This window comes from Centroberyx gerrardi, chromosome 19 (assembly GCF_048128805.1).
Source record: "Centroberyx gerrardi isolate f3 chromosome 19, fCenGer3.hap1.cur.20231027, whole genome shotgun sequence".
NCBI lineage: Eukaryota > Metazoa > Chordata > Actinopteri > Beryciformes > Berycidae > Centroberyx > Centroberyx gerrardi.
This window is the reverse complement of record NC_136015.1, coordinates 27144841-27154840: the sequence shown is the minus strand read 5'-3', so window position 1 is coordinate 27154840 and position 10000 is coordinate 27144841. Positions and strand designations below refer to the sequence as shown.

The 10000-nt window shown below is 49.7% G+C and overlaps 2 protein-coding genes and 1 pseudogene across 2 annotated transcripts; all 3 read left to right on the top strand.

Moving 5' to 3' along the window:
- Positions 1–395: 395 nt before the first annotated feature.
- On the top strand, positions 396–972 carry LOC144542882 (uncharacterized). Its single transcript, XM_078290281.1, has 3 exons — positions 396–533; positions 657–774; positions 867–972. The coding sequence occupies exons 1-3, from the start codon at positions 411–413 to the stop codon at positions 953–955; spliced, it is 330 nt and encodes a 109-aa protein (XP_078146407.1). The 5' UTR covers positions 396–410; the 3' UTR covers positions 956–972.
- A 93-nt stretch (positions 973–1065) lies between these two features.
- Positions 1066–5540, top strand: LOC139925117 (uncharacterized). The gene is made up of 8 exons (XM_078290211.1): positions 1066–1114; positions 1203–1888; positions 2038–2157; positions 2841–3092; positions 3890–4033; positions 4187–4579; positions 4888–4986; positions 5349–5540. Exons 1-8 carry the CDS (start codon positions 1066–1068, stop codon positions 5442–5444), a joined length of 1839 nt encoding a protein of 612 aa, XP_078146337.1. The 3' UTR covers positions 5445–5540.
- A 3520-nt stretch (positions 5541–9060) lies between these two features.
- The window catches only part of LOC139925114 (protein disulfide-isomerase A3-like), an 11922-nt pseudogene continuing 10982 nt past the window's right edge, over positions 9061–10000 (top strand).

The following is a 10000-nucleotide window of genomic DNA, read 5'->3' as shown; positions in this document are numbered from 1 at the left end:
ACAGAAGTGTAAACCAGCTCCAGTGTGTTTGTTCACTTGGTGAAAACAGGAGGATGATGGACTGTTAGATTAGTTCCTCTGATCTGAATGGAAACTCACTGCTGTGTTGTGGCATTTAACCGCTGTTTGTCCTGAGGGGGGCGCTACAGCTACGGGTCAAAACCAGCTGACATATTAGTTACTGATTGGTCCAGCTTGTTTTGTTCTTTTTATTGTTTTAATAAATGTAGGGAGAATCAATTTCATTAACTTTCAGTTTACCATCTGAAACTGACAAGCATGAGAAGCATCACCTGTGTGTGTGTGTGTGTGTGTGTGTGTGTGTGTGTGTGTGTGTGTGTGTGTGTGTGTGTGTGTGTGTGTGTGTGTGTGTGGTGTGTGTGTAGTCTCTGGTGCTGGGACTGAGGAACATGGAGGGGTCAAGTGACCCCACAAAGCTGGTGTCCCAGTTCCTGCTGAGGAAGACTCTGGTCCAGATCAGACGAAGAATACTGCAGTGCTGCAGGCCGGGCTTCCCCGACAACATCGTCAAGGTAACACACACACACACACACACACACACACACAGACAGAGAGTCTGTGTGTTTGGGACCTTTGACACACGATGTAAGCAAAAGATGCCTGTGTGTGTGTGTGTGTGTGTGTGTGTGCTGCAGGCCTACCGGTACCAGCAGGTGTTGTGGTCGATGCCGGTGGCGTGCGGCAGGGTGGATCCTGCAGACCGCCGCCCCCCCGGTGGAGAGAGAGGAGAGCGTCCTGCCTGCCTGGCTGGCGGTACGAGCCGAGTTTCATTTAAAGGAACGATCCTTAAAATGTTTAAAGTTTCATCGCTCTTCTGATCTCTGTCCCTCCTCCCTCCCTAACAGAGGAGTCTTCCTGTCATCTACCCGTCAATCAAGCAGTTCAACGGCCCGTCCGGCTCCGCCCCCCGGCCCGTCACGACCCGCCAAGCTGACCCGCTCCCGCCGCAGCCACCGGGCCTTCCTGCGGCCGGGCAGGAAGTGCGGCTTCCCGGCCGGGACGCGCCTCCCGCCGCGCCTCCCGGCCGGCCTGGAGCTGCAGCGCATGGGCTTCGTGTTCGTCCAGCAGCCCGACGCGTCCCGCGGCCTGCCTGGTCCTGAAGCTCCGCCCCCTGCCGCTGATGCTCCCTCCTCCTGCTCCTTCTCCCCCCCCCTGCTCCCCCCCCTCAGCGGTGGTTTCAGATCAGCTGATTGAACCCTCCTCCTGGACCGATCCTCCACCTTCCTCCCCGTCACGCACTCCGCCTCCCTCAAACCCTCCTGAACCCTGCGCCCAAACTCCGCCCCCTTCCCCGCTCCCAGATTACCCAGAATCCCCCCCGCATCCTCCTCTCCCGGCTCCTCCGTCGGCCGGCGTGGAGGGAGGCGGAGGCGGAGGCGACTCTCCCTCAGCCGCCGTGTCATCGACCAGAGAGCGATCAACAGCTACTACCGGATGTTCGCCGGCCTGCGGAAGAGGCCCAGGTCGCCACGGTTACCGCCTCCCCCAGGGGGCTGATGGGAAGGAGAACTGCATATCTCCTCCTCCTCCTCTCCCGTCTGAAGATAAATCCACCCAGACCGGACGACCGAGGAGGAGGAGAGACGATGAAGGTGGAGGGGAAGGTCCCCGCCTCCTGCCAGCTGGAGGGAGGGGCGGTCGTCATGGTGAAGGAGGAGGAGAAGAAAAGGAGGAAGAGGAAGATGAGGAGGAAGAGGAGTGCGGCGACGTGCAGATGCCCCTCCTCGCTCTGTCGGAGTCAGAGGAGGAACAGGAAGCGATGTTGACGCCGCCGTCGCCGACGAGGAGAGAGGGGGAGGAAGATGATGATGATGAAGATGGAGGGACATCCTCAGACGAGTCCACACTGTCCGTCCCCGAACTGCAGGTGTGTGTGAGAGACTGTGTGTGTGAGAGACTGTGTGTGTGTGAGACTGTGTGTGTGAGAGACTGTGTGTGTGAGAGACTGTGTGTGAGGGAATAAGAATTTACACATTGTCATTGTGTGTGTGTGTGTGTGTGTGTGTGTGTGTGCAGGAGACGATGGAGAAGCTGTCGTGGCTGGTGTCAGACGGAGCTGAGGAGGAGGAGGAGGATGAGGAGGATGAAGGTGTTGAGAGGCAGATGGAGGATCTGGCTCAGGATTACCTCCGCAGAGTGAGAAGATAATACCTGGAATATCAGAGAGTTTTGAGTCGGGCGATAGTTCAATATTATTGTTTATCACCTTTTAGAGCTGGGCGATATGAAATCAATATCATGATAATCATATGGAATTCTTTTATATCTATATATCACGATACAGCTCCTGTATGAAAGCTCATGTTATATATTCAAATTAAAGAGGAACCAAATCTGTGGTGAGGGTACTGAACTGGCCATCTGCTATTGGCTGGTCTTTGTGCCAGGTGACATCACCTATAGAGTACAACAGGTGGTGACATCACCTTCTATAGAGTACAACAGGTGGTGACATCACCTGGCACCAAAGACCAGCCAATAGCAGATGGCCAGTTCAGTACCCTACTTCACCATTAGGTGTCAGGCTTCACCACAGGTTCGGGGTTCAGTTCCTCTTTAATGTTCATCCCATTGAACTGAATGATGATGTGTGTTAGGTGTGAAGTCAAACAAAACTGAAATTTTCAAATCATTTAATTCCAGCGGTTATCAAAATTTGATTGGATAAAATGTTTGAGAGTGCTGTTTACCGGAAAGAGACACTGTGTTCATTCTGATATGAAACTTCTGGAAATCAACAATTTGAACAGGTGAACAAGTCCAGCAACATCGGCAGAAAGGTAAAAAGTTTTTTCTTTAAACTTTGCGTCCTGTCTCAGGTGTGTGACGCGGTGCTGGCGGCTCCCAGCCGGGCGGACCGGCTGCTGGAGGAGCTGGAGCGGTTTGCGGCGGGCGGCGCCGGGAGAGGAGCTCGCTGTGGCGCCAGGGGCGAGGCTCGCCGCGGCGCCGGGGCTCGCCGCAGCACGGCGGCTCTGTTCCGCAGGCTGAGCGGCGTGCTGCGGCCCTGGCCTCAGCTCATCAGAGACTTCGCTGCCTTCCTGAACCCGGACCAGGCCCGGCGCTGCGGACTGGTACGTCCTCAGACCACCCACACCTGCTCAGCCACAGCCTGTCAGACCGCTGAGCGGCTTCCTGACATGCTCACTGTCAGCAAATCATCAGACATTTATTCACTTTAAATGGTTCATCTACTGTTAAATATGTTTTCTACTGTAAGATGTTTTATTGGATTAAAAGAAAGAAACAAAAATATCTCATGAATCCCTTCAGCCGTACAACTTCCAGTTCAGTCAGGACTGAACACGATGCAGAAGTTAGCGCACCGTAATGTGACAGAATAGACAGTTAAAGGGTTCAGGGTCCAGACCAGAACCAGGTTTAGGTTTGGAGTTCTGATGAATGGAAACAAGTCAGTAGAGTTTCTGATCAACGACCAAATGTCCTCACAAGACAGGAAGAGCAGGGAAACTTTAAACTCACCATGAAATGAAAAATGACTTTTTCATCTTCTTGGCAAATTTTCTATGTCATAATATACTCATGTTTAATAATTAATAAAAAGAATATAAAAAATATATTTATAAAAATATAAAAATATATTTTTATTGTATTTTTATATCAAAATCCCATTACTTTTACTTCCTCTCTCTCTGTCTCTCTCTCTCTCTGTCTCTCTCTATCTTTCTCTCTCTCTCTCTCTCTGTCTCTATCTTTCTCTCTGTCTCTCTCTCTCTATCTCTCTCTCTGTCTCTCTATCTCTCTCTCTGTGTCTTGCTCTCTCTCTCTCTCTGTCTCTCTCTCTCTGTCTCTCTCTCTCTATCTCTCTCTGTCTCACTCTCTCTGTCTCTCTCTCTCTCTCTCTCTCTAGCTGGCGGAGCAGCAGCTGTTTGAGCGCAGCCGGCGGTTTCTGCGGCAACTGGGGCGGAGCCTGGGTGAAGGCTCCTCCCACTACCAGGAGGTGGTGTCGGTCCTGCAGGGAAGCTCCGCCCCCCGGCCTGAAGACATGGAGAAGGTAACGTATCGATCCTCACCTCAACCAATAATCTTTGTTGTTTGGACAGTTCAACATCTCATCTCTCTCTCTCTCTCTCTCTCTCTCTCTCTCTCTCTCTCTCTCTCTCTCTCTCTCTCTCTCTCTCTCTCTCTCTCTCTCTCTCTCTTAAAGATCTCTTCCCTTCTCAAAGACCACACCGATCTGCAAGAGGAATTCTGGGAGTTTTTCCACCAGCTCCACACCCAGCCGTCTCCCACGGCAACGCAGTCCGAGACTAGGGACGCAAACTCCGTTTCCCACAATCCCACCGACAGAACCAGGAAGAGAGACGGAGCAGAACGGACCGGACAGTCTGAGAGCAGAACAGGCAGTGATGGAGAGGAAGGAGAAGAGGAGGAGGAGGAGTGGAGAGGAAGAGAAGAAGAAGAAGAGAGGAGAGGAGGAGGAGAAGGAGAAGAAGAAGAGAGAGAAGAGCGTCCATCTCTCTCCTCAGATCGTCCAGTTTGTGCCAAAAACATTTCGCTCAGCTCCACCGGACAGAAGGTGGTGCTGTGGACCCGGTCAGTCTGCACACACACACACACACACACGCACGCACACACACACACACACACACACACACACACAGAAGCCACCTGCCCTTGTTGTTTTGCTTAACAAACATAATGACTACAAAGTGGATCTAGGGGGCGGGGCTTAGTGACATGGGACTGTTCCCAGACTGGAAGAGAGAGAGCTCCAGGTGACTCAGTGAAAACACTACAGGATCAATTCTATTGGTTATTGATTGATGACAGTGGCCGTGGTCGGTGGGGGTTCGGCTCTCTGTTCGACCCGCTGACCCGCGTCGTCTCTACTTCCTGTTTCAGGAGGCGGACCGGGCCATCCTGACCGCCTGTCAGCGGAGAGGAGCCAATCAGAAAACATTCCGACTCGTCGCCACCCAGCTGGGCAACAAGACAGCCAATCAGGTGAGTTTCCTCTCGCTGCCGTGTCGTTTTCACTGACAGTGAAACCTGAACCTGAACTCCAGCTCACCAAGTCCTGTTGATGACGCCATTTTGTTTTTTATCCTCTCTTTCTCCTCCTCCTCCTCTTCCTCCTCCTCCTCCTTCTCTTCCTGCTCTTTCTCCTGTTCCTTCTCTTCCTCCTCCTCCTCTTCTTCCTTCTCCTCCTCCTCCTCTTCCTCCTCCTCTTCTTCTTCCTTCTCCTCCTCCTCTTCCTCCTCCTTCTCTTCCTCCTCCTCCTCTCCCTCCTCCTCCTTCTCTTCTTCCTTCTCTTCCTCTTCCTCCTCCTCCTCTCCCTCCTCCTCCTCCTCCTCTTCCTCCTCCAGGTCAGCAGTCGTTTCCATGACCTCATGAGTCTTTTCCGCTCGGCTACTCAAAAGCACACACAGCCAATCAGCAGGCAGGAAGCCGCCCCAGACTGAGCAGCAGCCAATCAGACGAGACTCTGGTGTTTGTCGACCTCGGGCTGAGGCCGTGGGGTCGAACCTGCGAGCTTTCAGTTACAGGACGAGACCTACGGGGAGACGCTCTGGTTCCTCTGTGGTTCTTCTGGTTCCTCTGTGGTTCCTCTGTGGTTCCTCTGTGGTTCCTCTGTGGTTCCTCTGGTTCCTCTGTGGTTCCTCTGGTTCCTCTGTGGTTCCTCTGTGGTTCCTCTGTGGTTCCTCTGGTTCCACTGTGGTTCCTCTGGTTCCTCTGTGGTTCCTCTGGTTCCTCTGTGGTTCCTCTGGTTCCTCTGTGGTTCCACTGTGGTTCCTCTGGTTCCTCTCTCCACAGGAAACAGCAGGCCGGTTCCTCCAGGTCTGTTTCATGGAAAATGATCCTAGAACTCACGATGTTTGCTGAATTTCTTTAAATGATCCGTGAATTTATTAGTGACTCTAGAGATCTTTAGAAGGTTCTAGAATCCATCACAGTGGTTCTAGAGTCTTTAGGAGGTTCTAGAGTTCATCACAGTGATTCTAGATTCTTTTGGAGTTTCCAGAGTTCATCACAGTGGTTCTAGAGTCTTTAGAAGGTTCTAGAATCCATCACAGTGGTTCTAGAGTCTTTAGGGGGTTCTGGAATTCCTCACAGTGGTTCTAGAGTCTTTAGGAGGTTCTAGAGTTCCTCACAGTGATTCTAGAGTCTTTAGGAGGTTCTAGAGTTCACAGTGATTGCAGTGTTGCCTTGTTGACGGACCAGATGTTCTCCAGATCCTGTTCTGATCGACAGTCTGCTCAGAAGAAAACAGAAGAACCGTGCTGCAGGTTCTCCATGAAACCTGCAGCCTGGACAGGAACCTGCTTCAGGTTTTTCTCTTCTCTTCCAGATCTTTGTATTTTTGTTTTAAAGCTCGAGTATTCCTGCACATATTTAACAACAAACTGTGAAGACCGAGGCAAGAACCAGACGTTCTCTCTGTAAAGCAGCATGAACCAACACATGGACGGATCTGATGGGACGATCTCAGTTGTGATTACTACAGCAGAATGAAATGGAGCTAAAAGCACCATTCATGTTCCTGACCCACCATACTATAGTCACATTTTGTATTGAGATATATTGAATCTACATATCGTCCCGTCAGTAATATCGACTCTGTCCGTCTCTACATGTCTGTCTGTTTCTGACGGACGACAGACGCTCAGAGCGCTGTAACCTGAGCAGAGCAGGAGGCCGCAGTGGCTGATGGGAGTCAGACTCCTCCGGGTTTGTTTGTTTTCTTTTAAGATAATTTTTTGCCTTTATTAGAGAGTTGCGAGTGGACAGAGTCAGTACAGACTGAGAGAGGGGGGAACAGAACCTGAACAGATAGAACGGTCTTTCTCATTCAAATCAGCGTTCCTGGACGGTCGGAGCGGCGGCCATCTTGCTGTGACCCGTTGGACTAGCTTCTGTATAAAGAGACTCACAGCAAGTCACTGAGCTGAGAGGTTTTACAGCAAGAACCAAAGCAGCTTCTCTGTCTCCTTGCTGCCATGGATTGCTAACATGCTAATGTTGACTAGAAGAGCTAGAGAGAGAAGTACAGTCTGTGATGAAGCTACGTTAGCCTCGTCGCTAACGTTAGCTTCCAGTTGAGTTCTGACAGTTTGCTCCATAGCGGTTTCTCCGTCGGGAAAATTAACGGAGTTTCACACAATCGTCTCTGCGACACTGTCTACGTTTAATGCAGGATTTTCAAAGTCGGTCCATTTTTACCTAGGTATATTTATGTCTCTATTGGCGCTGGGTCCGTTGATTTCTGTAACCGTTTTCTAGTCCAAGTAGTATTTTTGCTAGCAACAAGCTAAACACTTCAGCGCATATAATTTGCCGGGGAGAGACCTACACTACACCACCGGCGGGTGAAGCAAATTACATGAGCTGCAGTGTTTAGCTTGTTGCTAGCAGAAATACTACTTGGACTAGAAAACGGTTACAGAAATCAGCGGACCCAGTGTCGTTAGCGACATAAATATACGAAGCTAAAAACGTACTGACTTTGAAAATCCTGCGTTAAACACTGACAGAGACGATGATGTGAAACCCCGTTCATTTTCCCTATGGAGAAATCACTATGGAACCGTGAGCCATATTTGGGCATCAGACTTACGAGGTCTATAGCAACTAACACTTACAATTACATTGTCGGCATTTTATGCTGAACTAGCCAAATTAGCATGACAAACAGTGGAAGAACAGTTCTGTCCATTCAGGTTCTGTGGGGATGACATGAGAAAAGTCACAGGCTGGATTCAAACTCTCAGTCAGTCACATGGTCTGAGCCTCAGACCGCTGAGCCTCAGACCGCCGAGCCTCAGACCACCGAGCCTCAGACCGCCGAGCCTCAGACCACCGAGCCACAGGACGCCCCGAACCTCGAGGTTCACTGCTGGTTTCCTGCTGGGAGCCTCAGAGCTTCATTAGGAAGCGCTTTGTTCACAAAATTATTATTTTTATAATTATTCTGATAGAGAAAGGTGTTGGGCGGCTTACGGGACGTGAAGTGTCCCGACTGCCGGTGATGCTCAGGGGTTAAAGGTCGGGCATCAGATCCCCTCTGTCCCATGATTCCTAGCGGCCTTATGAGTCCTGTTTGAGTCCAGCCGGTTTGCTCGCTGCACTGCCACACTGAAGGATCATGGGTAGAAAAGTTCTGACAGCAGCGGTATGAAGGTTTTTATAATTTGTCTGTTTATTTGAAAATGAACATGAAGGAATGTGAAGGTCGACTGTTTGGATGTTTCAATAAATCTTTTTATTGTTTTGCAAACGGACTGAACAGCAGTGTCTCTCTGTGTGTAACGATATGGAAAATTGAAATGTTTTTATTAATTTTGTTGTATATAGTGTGTATTGTATAGGAGGAGTGTGTGATGGCCCGGAACAAACCAAGACGGATTCATTGCAATTTTGGTCGATGTGGCAATAAATTATTGATTTTTTAATGTAGAATATGTTTTATATACCGTATTAATGGCCGATATCGATGACTAATATCCCAGAAATCATCAGCAACATAATTCAGAGGCTGGGGAGACACTCTGTGACTGACAGGGCGCTGGACCAATCAAATGGTTACATCACATCACTGTTAGCCGCTCTCGACCAATGAGAGCGCCGCTTTCCGGTATTTTCTGTTTACGTCCCGCCTTTTATTTGACAGCTCGGAGGCGAGAGGAGGGTGCGTCAAGCTAGCTAGAGTTAGTCAGACAAATACCGGAATTATGGTTATCCGGCTTTCAAAATAAAAGCGTACAATTTCCTACTTGTGGAAAAAAACTGTAAACATCAATATTTGTGTACAGATCAGCAACATTTTAGGAAAAGCAATACGTGTGGTTTGGTTTTATATAGATTGACCCTGAAATATATCATTGTTTTCACTTCGGGGCTTTGTATTACTGAACACATTTTCTTGATAAGGGCTTTATTTTGAAAGTTACGACCGGAAACCGTATTGTAATTCTGTCCGGCTTGACAGCAGTAGCGCGAGCAGGATCCTCTGCTAACGGACTGTCATCCTTCAGTTTGTATTTGTAATTCATCTAACTGATATTATTTCTATTCCCCGTCATGGCCGCCGCTGCCTCGCGCCTCCCCGCCGTCACGCTCGCGCTGCTGTCGCTCTGCGTGGCGGTTTTCTCGAAGGGAGATGTGCTCGAGCTCGTGGACGCGGACTTCGACTACCTGGCAACGGAGCACGAGACCATGCTGGTGAAATTCTACGCTCCGTGGTAACGGACGGAAACGTTAGCTAGCTAGCTGCAGGGAAATATCAGGGGAAAGTTTCAGGGGAATATTCTGTGTTTTTGTCTTGTTTTGTTGTATTCTGAGGCGTTTTGTTCCCTGTAGATTCAGACAGATCCATAAAGCTGCTGGCTGAGTGTTGAATCTGTCCTGCTTCCTTCCTTCCTTCTATTCTTTCCTCCCTCCATTGCTCCATTCATTCCTTTCTCCTTCCTTCCTTACATCCTTTCATCTCCCTCATTCTTTCCATCTTTTCCTTCCTTCCTTCCATCTGTCCATCTGTCCTCTTCTTCCTTCCATTCTTCCTTCCTCCATCCCTCTCTCCCCTCCCCCTTCCATCTATCCATCTCTCCTCTCCTTCCTTCCATTCTTCCTTCCTTCCTGCCCTCCTACTTCCTTCCTACTTCCTACCTTATTTCCTTCCTTCCTCTCTCCCCTCCTTCCTTTCTTCTTTCCTTCCTTCCTTCATTCCTTCCTTCATTCCTCTCTCCCCTCCTTCCTTACTTCGTTCCCCCCTCTCCTCTCCTCCTCTCCTCTCCTCGTCTCCTTGTCTCCTCTCCTCTAGGTGTGGTCATTGTAAGAAGTTGTCTCCAGACTTTGAGAAGGCAGCGGTCAGACTGAAGGGAACAGTGCAGCTGGCCAAGGTGACAAAACAACAACAACAACAACAACAACAACAACAACAATACTTATGATTTCATGTAACGGTTCAATGTGTTTTAGTTCTGCTTCACTGAAGCTTAATATGCCTGTCTGTCTGTCTCTC